Source organism: Anopheles maculipalpis, chromosome 3RL (assembly GCF_943734695.1).
Source record: "Anopheles maculipalpis chromosome 3RL, idAnoMacuDA_375_x, whole genome shotgun sequence".
Taxonomy (NCBI): domain Eukaryota; kingdom Metazoa; phylum Arthropoda; class Insecta; order Diptera; family Culicidae; genus Anopheles; species Anopheles maculipalpis.
The window spans coordinates 180,087-205,269 of record NC_064872.1 but is presented as its reverse complement, the minus strand read 5'-3'; the positions used below and the strand labels follow the sequence as shown (position 1 = coordinate 205,269).

The 25,183-nt window shown below is 35.4% G+C and overlaps 3 protein-coding genes across 7 annotated transcripts; 2 read left to right on the top strand and 1 right to left on the bottom strand.

Moving 5' to 3' along the window:
- Positions 1–810: 810 nt before the first annotated feature.
- On the bottom strand, positions 811–5,429 carry LOC126564795 (reticulon-3-A). Of its 3 annotated transcripts, XM_050221903.1 has the most exons (6): positions 4,782–5,429; positions 4,159–4,194; positions 1,423–1,630; positions 1,145–1,353; positions 961–1,066; positions 811–887 (listed from the first exon to the last, which is right to left on the bottom strand). In XM_050221903.1, the coding sequence occupies exons 1-6, from the start codon at positions 5,371–5,373 to the stop codon at positions 833–835; spliced, it is 1,206 nt and encodes a 401-aa protein (XP_050077860.1). In that variant the 5' UTR covers positions 5,374–5,429; the 3' UTR covers positions 811–832. The 3 variants fall into 3 exon arrangements, with proteins under 3 accessions (XP_050077860.1, XP_050077862.1, XP_050077861.1); XM_050221905.1 differs by lacking the exons at positions 4,159–4,194; positions 4,782–5,429 and adding an exon at positions 2,371–2,512; XM_050221904.1 differs by lacking the exons at positions 4,159–4,194; positions 4,782–5,429 and adding an exon at positions 1,826–1,945.
- A 620-nt stretch (positions 5,430–6,049) lies between these two features.
- Positions 6,050–8,155, top strand: LOC126565969 (serine palmitoyltransferase 2). Its single transcript, XM_050223169.1, has 8 exons — positions 6,050–6,136; positions 6,209–6,326; positions 6,397–6,452; positions 6,521–6,675; positions 6,750–6,895; positions 6,961–7,505; positions 7,599–7,861; positions 7,939–8,155. The coding sequence occupies exons 1-8, from the start codon at positions 6,050–6,052 to the stop codon at positions 8,153–8,155; spliced, it is 1,587 nt and encodes a 528-aa protein (XP_050079126.1).
- A 999-nt stretch (positions 8,156–9,154) lies between these two features.
- On the top strand, positions 9,155–17,420 carry LOC126564687 (synaptotagmin 1). Of its 3 annotated transcripts, none has more exons than XM_050221777.1 (8): positions 9,155–9,352; positions 9,825–10,072; positions 10,362–10,460; positions 10,534–10,728; positions 11,084–11,260; positions 14,661–14,778; positions 14,917–15,050; positions 17,172–17,420. In XM_050221777.1, exons 1-8 carry the CDS (start codon positions 9,202–9,204, stop codon positions 17,361–17,363), a joined length of 1,314 nt encoding a protein of 437 aa, XP_050077734.1. In that variant the 5' UTR covers positions 9,155–9,201; the 3' UTR covers positions 17,364–17,420. The 3 variants fall into 3 exon arrangements, with proteins under 3 accessions (XP_050077734.1, XP_050077733.1, XP_050077732.1); XM_050221776.1 differs by having other exon boundaries at positions 9,825–10,105; positions 14,670–14,778; XM_050221775.1 differs by having other exon boundaries at positions 9,825–10,105.
- Positions 17,421–25,183: the final 7,763 nt, after the last annotated feature.

The following is a 25,183-nucleotide window of genomic DNA, read 5'->3' as shown; positions in this document are numbered from 1 at the left end:
CCCATAAAACTCACAACAAATTAGTTCTTTCGTACAACTGCTTGAATACGTGTACTTTACCAACACGTGTAAGAAAGGACACAACTCAGCTTAAGATAGAAAGGTCTGTAGTTTTATTTTCTAGCTATGGCGAAACATGCAGCTAAATGTTGTTGTGATTATTTTATCCATTCTTGATATTTGCAATATTTATGTTCAAATATTTCTGGAGTGTAATTTAAGCATGTGCTGTAAATTCTACATGAAGTTTAGTATTGGCCTACAGCTTTCTTAATTTCCATCAATTATCTTTCTGTCTTTCGTAAACGAGAAGGGTGGGTAAAGTTTTAAAACGTACAAAACCAACGAATATGTAAAATGCATGCAGAAGATAATGGAGGTGCATTTTAAAAACAAAATATGAAATCTTGGCTCTGCCAATAAAGCATTCGCAACGCTCAATTTCGATACAATCACACGAAACTTTAAGGTATGTTATATTTTCTTAAGAGAATAACACTATTATCCCGCTACGTGGCAAGCCACATAATCTCAATGACTCCATTCGCTCGTGCAATATTATGGATCTCCGTTTGTTCGTTCATTTAGTTATAGAAGTGTTTAAATGGCTACTATCAGGAAGTATACTGACGTTAAAAATTTGGATGTCCATTTCTTCACATAACACTTCCCACGATCGCATTACAAAGCAGATTCAAACGAAAAGTTTGCGTAAAACTTCGAAAGCAAAATGAAAAATAACAGCAAGTAGCCGAATGCTAATAATATCCTGTTCAGCAATATTTTTCCTCCAATGGCTCTTGTGCCTTCAAACGCGATTGCGAACATGTCTTTACTTGTTTTTTTCGGTTTCCGTCTTTTTACCCAGCGGTATAGCTGCTTTAACTCTAAAAACACAAAAATATAGAAGGATTCAATCATGTGATCATTTCTGATTGACCCAGACTGTTGAACACTTACTTTTCGGTAATTTCCTGAATCTTGCTACGAACTATCTCTATGTGAGTGTCAATCGATTGTTTGTTATTTTCATACACTTTTGGCAGGGTGAACAAAGCAACGAATCCTGGAAAGTGTGTAAGAAAAATTGTTAATCTTAAAGCAAAAATTGATTTAAAAAAAAAAAATAAAATTTTACACCTACCGATCATTACACAAGTAATGCCATTGAAGATTGCTCCAACGTATGTCAACCAGTACAACAGAACACCAAATTTAATCGAATCTACCAGATCTTCCACCAAAAACAGGCGACGTAATCCGGTCAATAATGCATTCATGTGAGCCACAGCAAATGTAGCAAGTTGTTGAACCTTCTCCTGCGACAGGGTTAGATCCATGTCCAAATACTCTCTAAAATAATGAGCAGCTGTTAAATACCATTGTACCAGACGCACTTTACAGACCAAATTGAATACTTACTTGAATGGGTGGCCTTCAGATGTCTTCTGGACGGCTTGCAGAACGTTCTTATAGATTCGGAAAGAAATGGTTCCGAACAAGAGCAGCAACGATAGGTACGAAAACACGCTAATCAGTGAAAACAGCGACATTGCTAGTAAAATAGCAAGACCACCACCGAACACGACTGCAGACTTCTTTATATCACGCCAGTAAATAAGAGATTCCACTAGAAAGCAGATATAAAAAGCAATTATTAAATTATATACGGTAACAGTATGATGCTCCTGGAAAATGAGTTAAACAAGTTTAGCTTAGCCTATTCGAAAACGACAATCAGCAATTGACACGTTGCCAAAGATCGCTTGCTATATCTTTCTTGATCTGCTTGCGGTACCGTGTGCTGTTATTTGCCTGTAATTACCTGGCCCGCGGGAAGGCAATTCCGAACGATTGTAATGGCCATTCCCATTGGAGTTGCGCGAATTTTGTCGTTTTACCATCTTGAAAGAACTTTATGCTACGTATAGAGTGTGTTGCTGTGAGCAGCTAGCCGTCGACTTCCAACTCAACACTTAATCCTTCCTTTGAATGATCACCAAGCTCTAAGCAGTGTTCCCAAACACCTCAAAAGCTTGGTCAGGTAGCAGGTGTCAAATACGACTGATACATTTGTCTGTAACCAAACAACTGCAGCCGCGAATATGCAGGTACCTCGGACGATACGTGGTATCGGGAAAATGGTAGAAAGAAATTGGCACAAACTGTTGTTTCTCATTTAAACAACGTTCAACGATGCTACAGAATATTGCTTGTTACCAACAGTGCACCATTATCTTAACAAACATGTAACAAGGCTCTGTTCCTTACTTCCTTCTTATGATTCCTTACGCTAGATCCAATTTTGGGGTGGATCTGCTACTGATTTATATAATGTATTGTATCTGTGAGGTCGCCAACGATGCTTACTTCCATTTTTGGTGAAATCAGACGCTTCTAAAACTAGAATATCAGCAAAAGTATTTGCGGCCATTGTTTTGTTTCACGCTCTGTATTTGTTTTTGTTGACAAACACTCATTCACCACTTACTAGAACGTCGCAAACAAGATTGCGATTGCACGACGAAAAGCTATTAAGCTTTAATTTACTTCTAGGATCGTGTTGGAACTTTAAAATTGAACGGTAGAGTTTCGTCCAATGCAAGGAGCCCGTTTATTTATAACATTTTTTTTCTTGCAATTTATTAGTCACTGTTTTATTTTTAAAATCTTGCCTTTGCGACAAAGACTTCAGAACAGCCCAGTCCGGTAAAAGCTGTACATTTTGACAGCTAAAAATTTGACATATGCGACAGCTGCCAGGCTTCTATTTAATAATATAAGAAAGGTGCGTAAAATATGTGTCTCTATATTTATTATTATTTAAATTAACAAGATGCTTTGGTGTTATCCGTAAATAAAATCAAGAGTTCGTACGTTGATACATAAGTTATACGAAGTTTATCCTTAAGTTCATATGAAGTTTTTTTTTAAATTACCTACTAGTTGACGGCCAGTTGTATTGAATTTTACTTTTTGTATAGCATTGTCATATTTGCATCGACTTCAATTCTAGTCTAGTAGTTATTGAACAATACTTTAATTTATAGCTACACTTTGATTGAAAGAAATATTTGGCTGTTAGTATTAAATAGTCGCATAGTGATAATAGATAATAGATTTATTATGGTGATGCGATGGTCTTCACACGATCACCCCAAGGATCAAATCCTGTAGCAAAGATTGACTTTACATCTACGCGTTCTCAATAAATCTCATAAACTCCGCGACCGGTTTCAAGACACCGACAAATGTTGCACGAAGCTCGCGCTAACACACTATACGGTACTAACGCCCCGCTTAAAGCCATGATTAGGCGTTTCAATCAATGTTCGTGTCAGTTTGATTTTACGATGTCTATGTCCCAATTTAAAAGTTCTCTGCGTTTATTGTAAATTCTTGTAAAGCGTCTTAGCCATAGCAAGCGTGTTTGCCTCGTTAAACCGTTCTCGGTGGACGAATTAATTAATAAACAACAATAAACTATTAGATGGCCGGCATAAGCTAGCAGGTCTTAAGCCAAGATGAAGAAGTTCCAGAATTTCCAAACAATCAAAGAAAGGATAATGGAATACACTATAAACAAAACAATACTCTATACCGCTAAGTGCAACAAGCTTGATTCGTGTTCCGAAAGGAAATATACTAGATAAAAAATAAGATTACTTATATCTGGTCAGTAAAGGAACTTTACTTCTTTGATGAATCTATATTGAAATCTTCGTCTTCTTCTTGACTTAACGACGTACTAGGTCACACCGGCCATTGAATGGCTTACTAGACTTGATATATTGGAATAAATGAAATTAATGGTGATAATTGGGGCGGCCCGGTAGCGTTGGCGTTGGCGACAGCGGCGCCGGTCTTCAAACGGCAGTACCGGGGTTCAAATCCCATCCGGACCATCCCCCGTAGTGAGGCCTGACTAATCAACTACGTGGTATCGGCAGTCTAGTAACCCATTTTCGATGGCCGGCATGACCTTAGAGGTCGTTAAGCCAAGGAGTAGAAAAAGAATGATGAGAAGCACAGCGCAACTGGACTAATGCTAAAACCTCTAATTATTCGCTCTCGTTTACTTCAAAGGAATAACCTACACTAATACATTAATTGTTACTATTTGAGGTGGTGCTTTTTCTAGGTTCATGAAATGCTTACCTTTGGGGTGTAGTCTTGTTGGATTAAACCAAGCATCTATAAAAAAGGTAAGTATAAAACAAATAGTTTAGCACATTTAATTCATTTAAGAACAGGTACTACATGGATCATGTAAATGAAAAGTGCAAAATGGAATTGACATACATGGATTAAGCACGTTGCAAACAAATAAGGATGACGCTTTACAGTTTTCTTCCTTTCCGTTCATATTAGCGAAGCACAGTATTGATGTTATTCTGTTCAAAAAATTTAATTAGTATGAGTAACTCGCTGTATGATGCAAATTGGAGCTCTGATTTTCTGTTTTATTAAACTGTTTTCAAAATTTCTTCGATCTTAGTAAAGCTTGACTGTCTATAAAATGAATCTAAACGAATATCGATTTTTACATTTTCCTTTGTGTGATGTGACATGCGAAATAAAACTCAATCGCCTTTTCACTGTTGCACAAATACTACTGACCACAGCTAGGATACGTTTTCCACGTATCCCTAGCTGAAAAAAGATAGTGCGCAATCACGTTCACAGCGCATGCCCAATTCGGAGGCATTTCGTTGTACCGGTATATTAAAGAATGGGGAGATGTTTGCAGTGTTTTCTGTAGTAAGAAAAAATCTACTTACCCAGTCCATAGTCCTTGAACATTTGCTCAATCTTTATGCACTCTTTAGTTGCTTTAATTTCGGGTTTGGCAAGTACTTTATCCAATGTCTGGGATACATTGCCTTTAGAAGCAACGTTATTATCAGGTTCTGCTTCCAATTCCACTGTGGCTACAGAAAAGGGTGCAGCAGCTGACTCGTCGAGGATTGTAGGTTTTTCCTCTTTCTGTGATCGTATGTCTGCGTACGGATTCATGTAATCACTTTCAATCTCAGCGTTTAACTCTGAATGACTAAACTCATTGGGCACGTTCTGGGAGGCTGCCGGAACTTGATCTACTACCGAAAACGTTTCATTCCGATCGTTCGACTTTTCATTTCCATAAGTGCTATTAACCATCGGGATGCACTCATCGAAAACATCACCGTCCTTTGATTTTACTTCTGGTTCGGTGCTGCTGGAGTACAGTAAATCTTCGCGATTTTCCTCCGTCCCAAATTTGTTGCCTAGTGCACTCTCTGTTGCAAGAGATGAACCAATATTTTCAAAACTCAAATCTAGTAAAGAATTTTCACGGTTTTCTTGGAAGTTTTCCATGTTTAAACTTTGCATATTTATATCTTTCTTGTACGAATCAAACTGATCATCCTACCACATAGCTAGGCTTGCAAAAGTTACCTTCTTTCTAACTTGTTCAAAATAGAGCATGCGTATCAGATACGTCAAATGATTGTCAGTGGTTCAACTGCTAGGCACAATTGAAACTAAATAATTATTTTGACGATGGATAAAAACAGTTTTCCAAATCGCGAGACTTGAATCCGACTCGTGACCAAATTTCACACATATTTATTTTATTTTTCTCTTTTGTATTTCTTCGACCATCTATTTTGGTTACCTGCAATGGATCTGCAAATGTCTCGGGTTCTCACGGATAATCTAGCCATCATAAGCAAGACAACAAGCAATAGCTCGTTTTATAAATAATATGTTTTGTTTATTATTTGATTGAACAGAAAAGGAATAGCGTTTAAATAAAGTTAATCATACATTTTATCATGTTTCACCGCTTACTAAGTTAATCAATTATGTGGAATTGGAAACGGGAGCGGCAACCCCTGTAGCATGAAAGGCATACCAATACAGTGAAGGGTTGCCATCGAAAAAATGTCAAGATCAAAAGTATGGTGGCCGACCTTATCTGACATTTTGCATTTATGGTCGCAGGTTTTTGTGAAGTAAAAACAGAAAGCGTGATAAATTGAAAACGGTTTTGCATCAGTTAACCATGAGTACACTAACTGGATTCATCAACAATAGATCAACAAATATGGTGCAAGTTTCTGGAGGTCTTCAAAATGGAAAAAGAACGCCGGTAAGTGTCGGGTGAATCATTGAGCATATCCAATGTGTAACTCTTATCACACCCGAAATCTTGTCGTCGCAGTACAATGGATTGCACAAAGCTGTGACGAGAAATGACCAGTCCAAATCTTCGTACGAGCAAGTTCCGTTGCATACTGCTTGTTTCACCTATCTTGGGTTCTATTTGTTGATGATACTAGGTAAGGATGAGATGGTTTGATCTGTTTTGATTGTACTGTACTATAACAAATATGTACAAATATTCGCCAGGATACATAAACCAACTGTTCTTTACACCAAAAGTTGCTACTGAAAAGCATAGAGACGTAAGTTTGATCGGTATCTTATGCAAACAAAAAAAAAAAAACAATAACAGCAACTGGTTTGTTCGCAGGGTTATGTGCCACTGTACGATGCGTTCGAAAAGTTTTATCTACGCTATGTGTACAGACGCGTGAAAGATTGTTGGAACAGACCTATTTGCAGTGTTCCAGGTTCAGAAGTCGTCCTGAAGGATAGAATCACGAAAGACTATGGCTGGTCGTTTGAGTATGTTACTTTTTATGGTAGAAATGTTTTCATTTCATTGTACTGCATGTCATCTTTTCCTTTATCTTTATCAGATTTACGGGAACGGAAACAAAGTGTCTGAATTTGGGTTCCTACAACTATCTTGGTTTTGCGCAAAATGAAGGTCCGTGTGCTGATGATTCCGAAGAATGTATTCGAACTCACGGTTTAGCCGCTTGCAGTCCACGTAGGGAATTGGGTAAGACTTAAGGTGTAGTGCGTAAATCTCAAGTGAACCAAATAACCTATTCCTTTTGTATGCAGGAACAAATCCTTTGCATACTGAGCTAGAGGCGCTGACTGCAAAATTTTTGGGCGTCCAGGATGCTATCGTATTTGGCATGGGATTTGCCACCAATTCTTTGAACATTCCTACATTGATTTCACCGGGCTGTCTAGTTGTTAGCGACGAGAAGAATCATGCTTCAATCATTTTAGGGTTAAGACTATCTGGAGCCACGCCAAAGGTTTTTAAGCATAATAATATGAATGATCTTGAACGTGTTTTACGGGATTCCATAATAGCTGGACAACCTGGCAGCGGTAAACCATGGAAAAAGATTCTTATTATTGTGGAAGGTGTTTTCAGTATGGAAGGTTCAATAGTGAAGCTTCCAGAGATTGTTGAATTAAAAAAGAAGTACAAAGCCTATATCTATTTGGACGAAGCTCACAGCATTGGTGCCACTGGACCATCAGGACGCGGGGTTTTGGACTATTATGGTGTTAACCCGAACGATATAGACATTTTAATGGGCACATTTACGAAAAGCTTTGGGTCTGCTGGAGGTTACATTGCAGGAAATAAGGTAAGAACGGAAACAAAAATTTCCCTATTTAAGCTATTCAAACTATCGTTACAGTGGTGTTGTATGTTTGCACAAACCATTCATTTTTTACAGAAACTTATCAATTTTCTAAGAGTACATAGCCACGCACACTGCTATGCTAGTTCCATGTCCCCGCCCGTGACTCAACAAATTTTAACGTCAATGAAAATAATTCTTGGAATGGACGGATCGTCTGAAGGCAAGAATCGTATTTCACAATTAGCAAGGAATACGCGCTACTTTAGGAAACGTCTGGCTCAAATCGGAGTTATTACTTATGGACACGAAGATTCCCCAGTAGTTCCCATGCTTGTGTACCTGTTTTCCAAGATTGGGTAAATATCGTTTTACTAAAAGGCGGTAAGAGTACGACAATCATATTAATCTTGCTTTTCTACTTACTCTTGCACAGGGCCGTAGTAAGAACATTAACCGCTAAGAATATTGCCGTCGTTGGCGTTGGTTTTCCTGCTACACCAATCATGGAAGGTCGTATTCGTTTTTGCTTGTCGGCTGCACATACAAAAGAACAATTAGATTACGCCCTTGCGGTTATTGACAATATAAGCGATACGTTGGGTCTAAAGTACTCTCGCAAAGCTAAAAGTATTAATCCCATAGAGTATTAGTGTGCGACATAAAACGACTTTCACTTAAAGCAGTTGGAAGGAAATCGCGATGAAAAAAAACTATACCGATAAGCCGGCACAAGGACTAGCGTGTGAATCAAACTTAAGGCAATATTGCTTTATGTTATCCTTTCGGCAATGTTTATTTCCCATTTATCTGAATAAACAAATTAAATCCAGCTCAATGCTCGTTGAATCTATAATCATGAATTGAAAGAAAATGAAGGCATACATACATACATCGATCAGAAGGTGGTGTGTGTGTGTGTGTGTGTGTGTGTGTGTGTGTGTGTGTGTGTGTGTGTGTGTGTGTGTGTGTGTGTGTGTGTGTGTGTGTGTGTGTGTGTGTGTGTGTGTGTGTGTGTGTGTGTGTGTGTGTGTTAGTCCCATTCATCATGCGGTCAAAGATTTTCATCCTATCAAAATTTGAATAGTATTCACTAGGAGTTCTTAATAATAAAAATGATCATAAATATAGAATCGCCAATTGTTGTCCTTTTCAACTTTGACTGTTATACATATAGTTGTTATAAAGTTGATTTAGAAAGGCTCTTTTTTGACGTTTTGTATGTTGTCAAGAATTGCGTACGCATGTATGTTTCAAATGCGCATGTATTTCATTTACAATCTTTTCTGATATGCATCGATTTTCTCATTCATGTTCAATAGCTACCATCTTGAGGATGTGAAAATTTTGCTCTTAGAAGGTTTAACGCTGCTTGGAATAGTGAATTAGGATAAAGTGAAAAGCTATCATTTTTTCTTGTTACAGTAGTGCGATGGTAGTTTAAAAGTGCAAACGATTACACACACGTGAACACGATACCAAACACAATAGTGCAAGTTTGCAGGTAAATTGTGTATAGTTCTAATTTTGAGACTTTTGCTGCACTGGATCAATAACTCCAGAAATTATGATGGAAATGTTAAAGCTTCTGAGCTCATGAGCCATAATGAACGAATATGTGTTCGCAACATTTTTTGATTCAAACAAAGATTGAATAAAGTGATTAATAAGTGCGTTAATTTCAGGAAAAAAAGTAAAAATGGCTCCCAATGCTCGTTTGTGGAAGAGAGATGCTGAGGTGGATTCTGACGCGGCAAAGCTTGCGGATGTAGCTAGTACATTAGCTACAAAAATATTCGGTCACAAGCAAAAGCACCACACGACTACTACGGAATCTGAGCTTGAGATGGGTACGTTTTTTTAACAGTTCTTACCAACTAGATATATTTTTTCTTAATATGCTTTCACATCATACGAAAGTGTTTTTCGCTTATATAATGCAGTTTTATGTCGTTGGACAATATTCAAGAACACTTTTCCAGTTTCCTTACTTTTTATGCCTACTGAAATGTATATACTGCAGGTTTGTATATACATGTAAGTGATACTAAGCATTTTAATTTTCATTTGGCAATGAAGAAGGATTGTTTCAAAATTATGGAAATTTTTATTTAAGAATAACCAAAATATGGATTAATATTACAAACCAAACATACATTTTTAAATCATGCCTTTACAAGCCTGAGTGTGTATCTTTCTGCATCCTTACTTTTTTTAAACATTTACTTTAAACATTTGTCAATGTCTATTGAGCGAAGGACAAATTGGCGGTGGTTTAATGATGTTCAATTTTTGCTTCAATTTCCGGACTGATGCTTTCAGAAGAGAACGAAGATTTCAGCACAGCATCCCCAACCAAAGGAGACGCGGAAAAGCTTGGAGATAAGGCAGCTGAGATGACCGAGGCTCTAGCTCATGAGATGGGGATTCCGACATGGGGACTCGTGTCCATCATTATCGTCGTAGTACTGATCATTTTGGGCATTTGCGGTTTCTGCATCCGGCGCTGCTTCCGAAAGAGACGATCCAAAGATGGGAAGAAGGGCATGAAAGGAGTTGATTTGAAATCGGTACAATTATTAGGTTCAGCATACAAAGAAAAGGTATTCAGTAGAATCTCATTCATTAAGTGTCAGTGTACAGGTGCATTGTAATCGTGTATTCTCACTAAAAATATTGTATCGTTGTAAACCCTCTTTAAGGCTGAACCAACTTTAGATGAATGTTAATGTTAGATAGTATTGTATTGTAGCTCATCTGCTGAATCACATAATGGTCCATACTAATGTATTTTTTGTTTTGGAATTTTGCTTACTTCCTTCTTTTCGGGTTTCGTACAAATACTGAAATTGTTTAAAGGTTCAACCCGATATGGAGGAACTTACTGAAAATGCAGAAGAAGGAGATGAGGGCGAAAGCAAACAAAGTGAGCAAAAGCTAGGAAAGCTACAGTACAAGGTACAACATCACTGAATGAACAATCACCAAGATATCCTCTGTATACGTTGGTCTCACAATGAATCAATTTCAGTTGGAATATGATTTCAATTCGAACGCTCTCACCGTCACCGTGATACAAGCGGAGGAACTTCCTGCTTTAGATATGGGAGGTACTTCTGATCCCTACGTCAAAGTGTATCTACTCCCGGATAAAAAGAAAAAATTTGAAACAAAAGTTCATCGTAAAACTTTGAATCCGGTGTTTAACGAATCGTTTACCTTCAAGGTAAGTAACAAAGAGCACGTAACATTGGATACTTAATACAACCAATATGATAACACTTAAACAACATGCCCAGTTTAGTAATGAGCGGTAAAAGTACATCAGAATATACTGCCGTACACGTAAGGCATTGCCTAGCTTCGCTATTTTAAAACACAAAACCCTAATTTGCATTGCATCCTTAGAAATCATAAAATGAATTAAATTATTGTAATCCTACACCTTTCGCTCTATTAACTTTCGCTCTATAGATAGTTGTATCTTTTTTGTTCTACATTAAAACGGGTATAACATAATCGCACGAAACAAACAGGGTAAGCAATGTGAATGAACTTTATTCTTTTTTTTTATTTGATAGAGTCTCCCTTATGCCGAAGCGATGAATAAGACGCTGGTGTTTGCCATTTTTGACTTCGATCGTTTCTCTAAGCACGACCAAATTGGAGAGGTTAAGGTACCACTTTGCCAGATTGATTTGGCCCAAACGATCGAGGAATGGAGAGAGTTACAGAGCGTTGAGGGTGAAGGAGGGCAGGTACGTACATTTTACCAAATAACTGTCTTCTATAAAGATCTTATTTTAAATAACCTGGATAACATCTATTATACGGCTCAGAGAAAAAATGACCAGTATTAACAGTGACGGTCAGCAATACGGTCAGGCCGTACTTCATGAAATAAAAGAAAAAAAAAAGTGGACGAACAGATCAGCACTCTACGCTAATTATATAATCGTTTATGATGAGGACATGAATAATGCCTGTGATGTGCGGGGAGATAAGCAGGTGTTTTTGCGGTCGATCTGGAGTACATTTGCATAATGTTTTCTTTTCTCTTTTTCTATTACACCCAGTTCAAATCCTACTCATTTGAAACTATCAATATCCTGATATAGACAACAATAGAAATCATACAATTATTGATTTGAATTAATTTAAATTACATTTCATTCTTCATATATTGCTTACATGTTAGCATATTTTTCTATTTGACGTGATATGCATACTATAAAATTATTTTTATTCTTTTATTTAATCAATCTTCAACAGCTTTATATTTTCCATTGATTGCTCAGAGAGCCGTAATCGATATTTTACACTGATTTTTTTGTGAACCGATACACTCAATTCAATTCATTTGAACAATAGAACGAAACGTTGAGTTGAAAATTACATGTGGCCAACCGCAACGGACGCTTGTAGTACTTACAGAAGTTGTTGAAATGGGTTGAATGAACACTGTTTGAGATAGTTTTAAGTTTTTTTTATCGTGGTCCGATTGATTGATTTTTGAAAACTAATTTAATTGACGTAAATTGTTTTTTTCTTTTTCCTCAAATTTTCTCTGCTGTGCTTACGCCTGTGAATGGTTGTGTCTACATCAAAAAAAAAAATATATCTAACATATTTTATATGCATGTAACTGCTTCAAAATATATAACTCGATAAAACCATTACACGTAAGTATTGTTTCCATCAAGAAATATTCAATACCACCTACCCAGTTAAAGTGCTGCTGTATATTGTTTGATCGTATTGGCTTTTGTATAGCTTTGTGTAATGTAAAACATGTGTGTTTAATGATGATACCCTGAAGTTGCCTCAAAATTATGCAAGAGGAAATGTACCCTCCTTGCTTAGCGTTGCATCAGATCGGTTAAACGATTATGTGATGTTTAGTGTTAGCACTGTCTATAATATGCTATTGCTATTATTTTGGTCCGACGACTGATCTGGGATCAAGCAGCATCGACACTCATTCAACATTAAAGAAATTTTGTTTAAGGCATTATGCCCTAAATGAATCGTTTGTAATTTAAACCTACCCAACGCCAACAAAAGCCATCATCATTTGGAAAACATCATCTACTTCGTATACATAGAACTCCAGGATTCGCTAATCAGCATTTTGTTGTTTCATCTGCGTATGCGAATAATTATACATTACTCGAAACGCATGTTTGCTCTCATAATGTAAAGCTAATATATCATCTTCGTGCTAACATTGTGCGACACATTTGTAAAAGTTCTTAACTCTTTGCCAACGTGTAGCCCTTTGCCTTGTAGTCTAGCATACCTCAGCAATGTGTGTAGTATCATGTAAAAAGGTGTAGATGGTCATGTGCGTGCATTAATTAGAATCAGTCATGCCAAAACTGTCATTCATTTCAATTTCCCTCAATTTCACTATCACGAGGGAACAGTAATTTCAAATGTATTATTTCCCTGCAAAGATTCTAATAGTACACGATTGTTGTTGATACTGAACTAACTTATCTTTTGCTATGTCTTATCTTATTTTATTTTTTATAGTAACGTTGCGGAATGCTTTTTGGTCCGTTGTTGATGCATAAGATGTATTCAGTTTTCATCACTCATATTAAACATTTTTTAACGCTTTTTATGTTGAAATTTCTCATTAAAATCAAAACTTTTTTATTCATTTTATTTGAGCTGGGTGTCTTCCTGAAAGTTTTGTTTATTTTTAAAGATATCCAAGTACCTATTTTTGCAATACCACGTTTTAATCCCTAAGTCCGTGTTTGTCTTTTAATCGTAAAATATACTTTTAAACATAGAAACATGGAATTTGATTGGAAGCATAATCTGTGTTTCTGTATTTCATTCCATGCTTGAGATAGTTGTTGATATTATGAGAGGTTTTGGCGATATTGGCGTCAATACCAATAAACCATTGTAAGAGTAGCAACGCTACAATCGCCATATTGATAGATATGCCCCATTAGCGTAGTAAACTTGTTCGATAGTTGAAGCTCTCCATAAGGCGCTGTAAAAAGCTGAATTTTATGAAGACCATCCGTAGCAAATAAAATTATAGAACTGTATTCCCCTTTAATAACTATAAATAAGCAATATTCTATCCTTAGTTTGATTTTCGTTCAAAAATACGCTGTATAATTTAATATGCGTTTGATGATCAACGTAATCTAAACATTTGTTCATACTGTACGAATGTGCAATGTGGCTTAGAATTGAAACATTGATTGATTTAACTAATAAACTCAAGCATGTTGGCTTGGTGCTTTAACAACTTCGAGTTAATTAGTAGCAATACCTTGTACTGCCAGAAACGCTCAGATACTGTTGAAAGATGTTATTATTATTATTAAAGAGCATTATTTTTGTCGTTCCAATACCAAGCGAATAAAATACTCAATTGAAAAATAAGATACACATAAAACTCCTGCCAATGCTAAAAAAAATACTACAATACAAAACCAGAGAAAAGTATGACTTAGTACTATCTAACGATGAATCATGTTTGTTTTCTTCCCGCATACTTTCTATACGAGTTTTTTTTTTGACAAATTTTTCAATAACAGATGATGTTGTAATGTAAACTTTTCCCGTATAATAGTGGTGTTGTAATGTAAACTTTTCCCCGTATAATTTTCTCATATAATAAATATATTTGCATACGGCGATTCAAAAGAGATATAGAGAGGATGAAAATATCTTAGCGATGCCAGGAAGAAGCTCTGTCGGCATATGCAGGATGGTAACCGGAAGAGAACATAAAAACCAGAACGATAAACAGAAAGGAATATCGTACAAATAATATATGTTCAACAACAAGCGCCCATTTGTTTGCAACCTAATGTATAGAAATGCATCCGCCTTATGATATAGAAGTGACAACGCATATAACCCCGATTGATCTTTTGAGTCAAGTATTGCTGAGTGATACATTTAAAATGTAAATGCTAAAACTTAGAAGCACGTAGTGAACAAGTATCCCAATTATTAATTAAATTTGCCGCTGGTTTTAATAGAATCAAAAAAGCATGATATCCTAACGATGTCTTTTTTGGTTGATTTTATATAACTGTGCCGCTAGAAACAAAAATGTCGCTTCAAATAATCAAAATTCACTAGTTTCACACGGGTCGTATGGTTTCTTTATTATTCTTACAGGAAAATAAGTTGGGAGACATTTGCTTCTCATTGCGCTATGTACCCACTGCAGGTAAATTAACTGTCGTTATCTTGGAAGCGAAAAATCTCAAAAAGATGGATGTCGGCGGTTTATCAGGTGGGCTATTCTATACAATGTCTTGCAATATGTATATGTATTTCATTATTTTTAATGCTGTAGGTTACCCACATATTTGCCAACGCGGCAAGTACCGACTCTTTTTAAGAAATTTTAATACTGTTCTCTTTTTTCTAGATCCATACGTCAAGATAGCCCTGATGCAGAACGGAAAGCGTTTGAAAAAGAAAAAGACTAGTATCAAAAAATGTACACTAAATCCCTACTACAATGAGTCGTTCTCATTTGAAGTTCCTTTCGAACAAATACAAGTATGCGAGAATGTATTCTACTATCATATAAAATTCTGTGTTGTGTTGTATTTATATATTGTATATATATACATATCAAGCCAAAAGCATAGAATCCTCTATCAATTGTTTTTGTATTCTGTGGGCAACAGTATTATAAAATTGTACAGTAATTCCCGCAAATTTTTCTACCTAATAGCATGATTCCTATGACGTAATGTCTCATATTTTCTCTGTACCTAACGCGGTGCAAGCTTCGCGATAAATGGCAACGTATGTTTTCTTTTATATTTAGCAGCAAAGACTCGTATTTGTATCTTAATTGTGATATAACTTTAATTTTCAACCGTTAATTGTTTTGAACTGAATGTTTTTATTGTCACTCTCAAACATCTTTAAAATTGGTTATATTAAGACCCTAGTACAGGAGATGTGCGCTTTAAAATTTGCCTTAACAATTGTGTGTAAAAAAGTAAAAACAGTATAATATTTATTGTTACATCTTCTAGCACTTTATGTACAATATATCTGATTGGTAACTTTTGGCAATAATAAGACAAAATTAATAGATTACTTGCTATTAAATATCTCTAGCAATGCTGTGTTGCTAGATGTCTGTCTAGTAGATGTATTTTCTATTAAATTTCGCATTGGTTCTTGTTGCGGAGTTTCATGAAGCAACAGCAGTAGCAACCAGTCCCTGTTTGTAAAATGCAAATACAAATACAAAAGAATTCATACGTGGTAGTAATATCCCTTTTTCTTTCCTACCTTCCCTAATTTACGAACTATCTCTCCAGTAATCAGTAATTCGTTATTTGTATGAAAATGTTTGTGAGTAAACCAAGTACAATAGATAATCTGTATGTAGAAAAGACAAGTATTATTGTTTTAAAACAAAACACAGTACTACGTCATGCAGTGCTGAAAACAGAAATACTTCTACCAAACACTCTACAATCAAACAAATATAAATACACACTTCATACACGCATAGCAAAAAAGGAAAGCAGAACGAACTCCGCAGACAATTTTAAAATCTCCTGCAGCCAAGACAATGCCCTAAGCACGCCGTTATGTTTCGCAGTTGCATAATATGTCTTGTAGAGGATGATTTTAAAGTTTGTTTGTGTACATATCAGAAGCGTGACATTTTTTAGACACTTCTTTTGTCTAGTTCAAGCAAATCTACATTGAATATACCTGGGAAGATTATTACAGAAATGAAACACGGCATGGCTATCTGCAAAAGCATAAAAACTGCATATTGCTAACATTTCAAGCTGCATATGCCCGAAAGTCTTACTTATTCTTGCAACTGGGTATACGGTTGCATACCTGACTAGCAGATTTGGTACTGTGTGTGAGATTAAAAAAAAGATTGTCAGAAGTTTAAATGCAACACTACGAACACCCATTTTATATTCCACTAGTCTTATATAAGGAAACACAGTTTTGATCGAGTATTATACATTTCCGTGTACCAGTATTTAAAAACAAAACCGAATTAAGTAGGACTTTACGTAGGCAAAAATATCTCCCAGTACAGTATACCCATACAGCAGAAAAAAGGAGTTTGCAAAGACTTTACCCTAATGCTGAATTTGAGTTGCTAACACCAATTTATATATGTTTGTAATAGAACGATTAAAGACATTGGTGTATTTTTTTTTTCATTCGTTTGGATTTTATTATAATTTTTTTACGTTTTCAATCAAGCAATGTACATTGTACTTTACAGACATCGTGTTTCTTTCCGAACCGTGTGCTATGCCATGCTCTCAAAACTCGAATCAATTATATACTGTACAGTGTACACTAAGCAACACACATAACGCAACTCAACTTCAATTCAAGCAAACTATTTTTTTCTCTACGATTCTCACAAAGCCTATGTAAAATAATCTACTAAGTAACTATTATTGCATGGCAGAACAGGATCAAACACTATGTGAATCGCCATGGGACTGCCTCTCAGTTCCATTACGATTAAGCTTTATCGCCATAGTCGTTGGTCATGCAAGCAACTGATAGTTGTATTTACCTTCACATATATTATATGATGTTTGTTCGGTGTATACATGGTTTATGTTTGAGTATAAAAAATAGTTGAATAATAATTATCTTTCATCAATCCAACAGAAAGTGAATCTTGTCGTCACCGTAGTGGATTATGATCGTATCGGAACATCGGAACCAATTGGAAAGGTTGTTCTAGGCTACAACGCTAGCGGCACAGAGCTTCGTCATTGGTCGGACATGCTGGCATCTCCTAGACGCCCAATTGCGCAGTGGCACACACTTAAAGATCCAGACGATGACAAAAAGGATTAAGAAGCTTCAACAAGCATTTCAAATCCAGGGCGAAATAGTTCGGATCAAACCCATCAAAAAGGTTGGCAACTATGCATACCTGGACGTGTTGTCATGTTTCAAGTTGCACTGTAAAATAACCTCGAGAAAAGTTCTTCGGAATTCCCTTAGCACAATACAGTTGCTTTCTTCTTTAATTTACATTCCACCGCATATATGGTAATATTTCAAGATACAAAATGACAATTTTAAAACATATTTTGGATATACTAACAACTTAAAGAGAGTCATAAAGAAAATTTAACTGTCTGTGTTCAATCTACATTCTCGAAGCCAATAACTTTCGGTAATTTTGGTTCTGTATTTTTCGTCATTTCACTGCTTGTTACCTCCAGATTTTCCAACTGACTCATACCTTTTATCATTTGGCGTATTTCCTAGGCACGGTACACGTGTGCATTTATAATTGAAGTGAAACTAAATACGTTAACGAAAATTAAGAGAGATGCTATGAATGCAACAACATATTTGTAGAATGCAAGAAAAGCATATTTTCATCGCATCAAAATAAGATGAAAAACGAAATAGATTAGTGTCAGTCAAGGGAAAAGTACCGTCTGTATTTCTTGTTGAATAATATAAAAAAAACTATTGACCCATTTATTGTTAAATAAATAATCTAACTAAACATATTAGGCATATATAATCATGAAAAAGTTGATAATATCTGAGCAAACATAAGACATGCAAGGCAGTATTTGTACACGAATTATATCAGTTCGGATTACGAAAAAAAAAATAGTACGGCATATAATATCGCATAAATTATACACCACTCCATGTAGCTGTGTAAGTGCAGGATAACAGGATTGTATTAAATTTTTATCATGAAATAGGAATGCTTTATTTACCGTTAACACTTGTTCTTCTTTTTGTTTAACAGTTGACAAATGTTTGAACGTATGTGTAGCTTCTAAAGAATATTTCAAAGGCATTCAAAACACCCTACGTTCGCTCCACTGATGGTATTTGACTATAGAAGTAAAATGATTATTGCGTGTTCATTGCTGTAGCTACGTACAAGATAGATATTGATATATCTTTGTTTCCACCGTTCTGATGCACCCACTAACGATTCCATTCAAGAAGAGGGAAATATTACTGGGATCCAATTTCCAAGATTAAATTTATGAATAACAGGCTCTTAGCGCTAGCAGAAGATATACAATGGCTTTTACCAACATAATACCGATAAAACATCTGGATCACTAGGACGATTTGAATGAATGCAAGATCTTTAAAAATATAACAATAATTAGACATGTATAAGATAACCTTTACCTATCAAGAAAGCATTGCGAGAGTATGTATATTAAGATATTGTAAATCAATCGCTAATAAAGTATTGAAGTGTAAATTACAGAAAGATGCTCCTCATGTATTTCATTGGTAATGCTATTATTCATCACCTATTGCGACTAATAGAGTAGTGATAAACTAACAACTTTTTTATTGCCATTACCCCAAATGGCCAGGGTGGCCAAATCCTCCCTCATTCATGGTGTATCGTTTATGAAATATAACATGGATTGATAGGGGAAAATTGTTTGATAATTATAAAAATTACACTGACTAAACAAATACTCTACTTCTGTTCTATTATTTATTGTAAAACATTATCTTGGTTTTTTGTGGCTTTTCGGAAAATATTCTTTTTTATTATCAACACAGAACATTCGGCAAATACTGTAGCACAACAAATTTATTGACATTCCTTTCAATGGCACGGCACGCACTATAGTTTACTTTATGAATTTACTATATTTTGTAATGGCACTCTTCCCACCAGCTTCTAAAAAAAAAGTTTAAGTTAGTTTAAAAGTGTAAGCATTTTATCATACTGTAACGAAAATACAGACCTATGGTACGTCTCAGCAAATAAAGAAAAAATGCTATTATTAGATTCATAATGATGGATTTTGTGGAAAACGATGCGGTAGGATGTCTAACTTTCCGGTCTAACAACTTGTCCTTTGGAAGTTTATCGTCTTTTTTCATTATCTTTAAAAACAATGTTATGAACCAAGTATTGTTTGAAAAAAATTTGTTCACTACGATGCAGCAGCCGGCTGTGACATGTAAGTTAATCATCAACAGAAATACCTGGAGTAAGGGAAAAAATAATAAATTGAAAACGGAACATTTTGTTTCGCCAGGATAGAAAAACAGTTATTGCAGTTGCGGAGCAAAAATACTTACTACTTCTTCTCCCGTCATTTTTGTAGAAATCAGTGAACTAAGAAGTACTTGTGCCATTGATTCTAGTATGGTGCGAGTGCACGAGCGATATTGCATGCTTTTGTTGCTGGCAAAGCCATACGTTGATGAATGAGAAACAATGATGATACTTCTTGGGAAATAAAATGAATTAAATTAAAGTATAAATCACACTCCAAATTTTAACATTTGCGTTCGCAAGTACCAACTTTTCGTATAGGCGGAATCGTTAAAAAAACTGTTGATTCGGTTACACTAATCCATCTTGGAATAGGATACACATTTGTTTAAATAAAAAAACAAATCACAAATAAAACGATAATATTCCTTGTTTCCAATTACATGTCCGGTTGGTAAAATCCTTCGTATACGAGATACAATAATACAAGTAGAAAAATTAGGATGAAAAAAGTAGTCATCAAGTTTCTAGTTTCGCTCATTTTGCAAGTCCTCCCGTGATCACAACTGGAAAATGTGCGTAAATTAAATAAAATTCGTGTTCAGCAGACAGACACACACTCTACTGTTCAAGAAATACGAAAACTTACGTGCGCGTCGCAAATGATAGGTGCGTTCCAGTCAAAGGAAAAATCAATACTGACAACGGTCAAATGGACAAGATAAAATTTCTAAAAATATCAACATTTCGCTGCAGAAAAAATGTGTGTGCAAGATGCTTCTGGTAACCACGCTAAAAATAATAAAATCACAATTTATTGTTTGTCTTTCCAAACACCCTTACCTAATTCGAACATATATGTCCACGCATCGATGATTCAAACGAAAAAGATCGTTTTATAAATACAAATATTTGGAAATCTGTTATGCGTTCTTCATACATGAATATGACCATATCTTCTACACTATTGGCCAACACTGATCAAATAAATATGACAAATGGTTTCACTATGTTTTTGTACATACTGTAACAACACACGCTTTAACAATATTACAAAATTGTGCAAAAAAGCACTTATAAATTAAAATTTACGTAAAAAAAGACCACTTACATGATTTGAAAATAGCATTTAGTTTAGCATCCGATGTTTCAATAACCAATAGACTATTTTTCCATCATGGATAATTCACTTGTAAATCATAACAATTTGATCTACGGAACGTGTTACATAAACGTAACGTCTCACCGGCAAGAGCGATCTTTATGATGAAAAGAAATAATCGTTGAATCGATCAAGATCTACGAGCCAAATCTACACAACTTTTTTTTTCTTTTTTATGGGTTATTTTTGATTATCGATTGCACAAATATTATGATCGAACAGTTTACAGATCGTATGCTGTAGGGAAACTCGGAATGCCTACATCAATCTCTGTAGAGTAGAGCATTCGTAAGTGCCGTCTTAGCTCTTTACCTTTTAAACGAACGCAAATATTGCAACCTTGAAGTAGCGTTTACTAATACTCTAATAGCTGTATCGATGGATTTGAAAATCATTTTTGTGCGTCACCGCGATGGTGCCGCGTCACGTAAATAACGCATGAATTTTAATCGAAATATTGCTCAATCTTCAATATATGAAACAGCAAAATAAATCTTTTTTTTTCTGTTCTCAAAATTTACAGTTCTCGCTTTGTTGTTTTTTTGGCTTATAGAGACACATAGGTTTCGCTTATGATGCTTTGTAGCTGTGGTTTTTGTAAAATCAGGCGTGTCAAACTATCTGCATTTGAAGCTAATTTTTTTACTGGCAACCCGCAAAAAAACTACAAAAAACGCGTCATCCTCACACGAAGTCACATAAGTTATTGAATTTCAAAAATATATTTTAAAAAATAAAGAAATAGTAATCCTACTATTAAAAAAAAAAGATAAGAATCTACAGGATAAGAACATTATTTTAAGTCAATCAGAACATTATTATTATCAATCATTAAAATGTTCCTGTGATCCCATGATCGGTCCACTATTAATTGCATGACGAAGGTCCAATTAATTGAACTTTAACACGTTACTCCTCGCACAGCTGACATTGCTTGACTTTCCGTTCACGTGACGTCGGTTAACGGTGTCAAATACTGATAAAGAAGCAAGAAAAAACTCTTCTGGAATATATAGAATCTAATAATAACCAAACTGGTACAAGTAATAGTACATTGAAGATAAACTAATATGTTTGTTTCTGAGAACAAAAAAAAAAACAAGTAGCCTTTTACCATTGAGCACAACAATAGCGGATTGTCATTTTTACAAATATTTTCTCAAAAGCTTAGCACCATACCAGCTATAAATTTAATGAAATTCATTTATTTGAAACACGGATACGAATGTTACATATTATTTCGCCTATTCTCTACTTACTGAGGCTAACTCTGATCACGATCATCTCTGGCATCGCCTGGTCCATATTTTGTGCGATGATTCCATTTCATCCAAAGCAATTCGTGGCATATTTAAATGCGTGCTTTAAATTACTTCCTGGAATAGAAAACATATAGATCACCATTACTACATCTGCCTAGGATAGTTTTCTTTACATTTACATACGGAGAGTTATCAGTATAATACATTAAAGTTAAATCAAATTCATTCATTTGAAACACGGATATAATTATATTACATCACATAAATCGTACAAATCTTACGAGTTCTTACGCTCATTTTCTACTCACTGAAGCTAACTCTGATCACGATCATCTCTGGCATCGCCTGGTCCATATTTTGTGCGATGATTCCATTTCATCCAAAGCAATCCGTGGCATATTTGAATGCGTGCTTTAAATTACTTCCTGGAATAGAAAACATATATATCACCATTACTACATCTGCCTAGGATAGTTTTCTTTACATTGAAACTACGGAGAGTTATCAGTATAATACATTAAAGTTAAATCAAATTCATTCATTTGAAACACGGATATAATTATATTACATCACATAAATCGTACAAATCTTACGAGTTCTTACGCTCATTTTCTACTCACTGAAGCTAACTCTGATCACGATCATCTCTGGCATCGCCTGGTCCATATTTTGTGCGATGGTTCCATTTCATCCAAAGCAATCCGTGGCATATTTGAATGCGTGCTTTAAATTACTTCCTGGAATTGAAAACATATAGATCACCATTACTGCATCTGCCTAGGATAGTTTTCTTTACATTGAAACTACGGAGAGTTATCAGTATAATACATTCAAGTTAAATCAAATTCATTCATTTGAAACACGGATATAATTATATTACATCACATAAATCGTACAAATCTTACGAGTTCTTAAGCTCATTTTCTACTCACTGAAGCTAACTCTGATCACGATCATCTCTGGCATCGCCTGGTCCATATTTTGTGCGATGGTTCCATTTCATCCAAAGCAATCCGTGGCATATTTGAATGCGTGCTTTAAATTACTTCCTGGAATTGAAAACATATAGATCACCATTACTGCATCTGCCTAGGATAGTTTTCGATACATTGAAACTACGGAGAGTTATCAGTATAATACATTCAAGTTAAATCAAATTCATTCATTTGAAACACGGATATAATTATATTACATCACATAAATAGTACGAATCCTACGAGTTCTTAAGCTCATTCTCTACTTACTGAGGCTAACTCTGATCACGATCATCTCTGGCATCGCCTGGTCCATATTTTGTGCGATGGTTCCATTTCATCCAAAGCAATCCGTGGCATATTTGAATGCGTGCTTTAAATTACTTCCTGGAATAGAAAACATATAGATCACCATTACTACATCTGCCTAGGATAGTTTTCTTTACATTGAAACTACGGAGGGCTATCAGTTTAATATATTCAAGTGAAATCAAATTCATTCATTTGAAACACGGATATAATTATATTACATCACATAAATCGTACGAATCCTACGAGTTCTTACGCTCATTTTCTACTCACTGAAGCTAACTCTGATCACAATCATCTCTGGCATCGCCTGGTCCATATTTTGTGCGATGATTCCATTTCATCCAAAGCAATCCGTGGCATATTTGAATGCGTGCTTTAAATTACTTCCTGGAATAGAAAACATATAGATCACCATTACTACATCTGCCTAGGATAGTTTTCTTTACATTGAAACTACGGAGAGTTATCAGTATAATACATTAAAGTTAAATCAAATTCATTCATTTGAAACACGGATATAATTATATTACATCACATAAATCGTACAAATCTTACGAGTTCTTACGCTCATTTTCTACTCACTGAAGCTAACTCTGATCACGATCATCTCTGGCATCGCCTGGTCCATATTTTGTGCGATGGTTCCATTTCATCCAAAGCAATCCGTGGCATATTTGAATGCGTGCTTTAAATTACTTCCTGGAATAGAAAACATATAGATCACCATTACTACATCTGCCTAGGATAGTTTTCTTTAAATTGAAACTACGGAGAGCTATCAGTTTAATATATTCAAGTGAAATCAAATTCATTCATTCGAAACACGGATATAATTATATTACATCACATAAATCGTACGAATGTTATTTATTCTTTCGCTCATCAAGATCTACGTTGTTATGAAGTATATCTTGTTCAGAATAGTATAATACATTGAAATATAGTGCCGCGGAACACCACCTCAGTTACCGACCTCCAAATTCAACTTTCTAATTTAGCTAATGAGGAAACAAACCCATTGAATGGACTTATGAACTATACCGGCATCCTGAACAAATCAGAGTTATTCGATTATACCATGCACACGTGCGTAAAATGTCAAACATGATGTTTTATGTGGAAGGAGAAAATAACATCACAGTACGATTTCATCGAATCTCCATTTTGTTTTTGACAACCTAGGTAAACATCCTGCACCAAGGTATGGTATTTTGTATGATAGGTGAGCTCATGATTCATGAGCTCATTTTTTATAATTAAAATGGCCTGCCCTGCGATGCCCTGAGTTTCATATGTAATATAGCAACAAGCCTCCGGGCACAGGGAATTTCTAACTGTTGAAATCGATGAGAAACTGTTAGAGAATATCAATCGATTTCAGCTTTTCGCCGTTGTCCTGTATTGGTAACTTGTGTATGCACCAGGTTCTCAAAAAGCGATTCAAAGCGAGACAAATATTCGTTTGATTTGAAAAACCGGAAATTTTGATTTTGATTTGTCTCGTGGCCCGCGGTCTAAATATGAGAGATTTGGTTGTCTTGTAACATATCACGTTGATTCCAACGTTGTAAAAATCACATATGTTGTTTCCATTAAAGGAAAGATATGACTTATTTTGTTCAGGTCGTGTTTTTTCTTATTCATTTCTCATACTGGGTACCGAACTTGCCGTGTGTCGAATCCTGTTTTTTTTTTAACTTTTTTGGTTATGTTTTGCAATATACAATTTATCTACTTACATTTTACAGCCAGAAGTACGATGGATTGTCAAGATCGATAGCTCAGTTTTTCTCCAATTATGGAAAATAAAAAGAATTCGGATCACAGGACGTCTTTCCATATATCGAACTCCTGGATGCCATGATCTGTTTATTTCCCGTAACTTGTGTAAAACTGAGCTATCGATCATGATCAACTAACTTTAAAGAAAAAAAAAATATAATAATTGTAGCAAC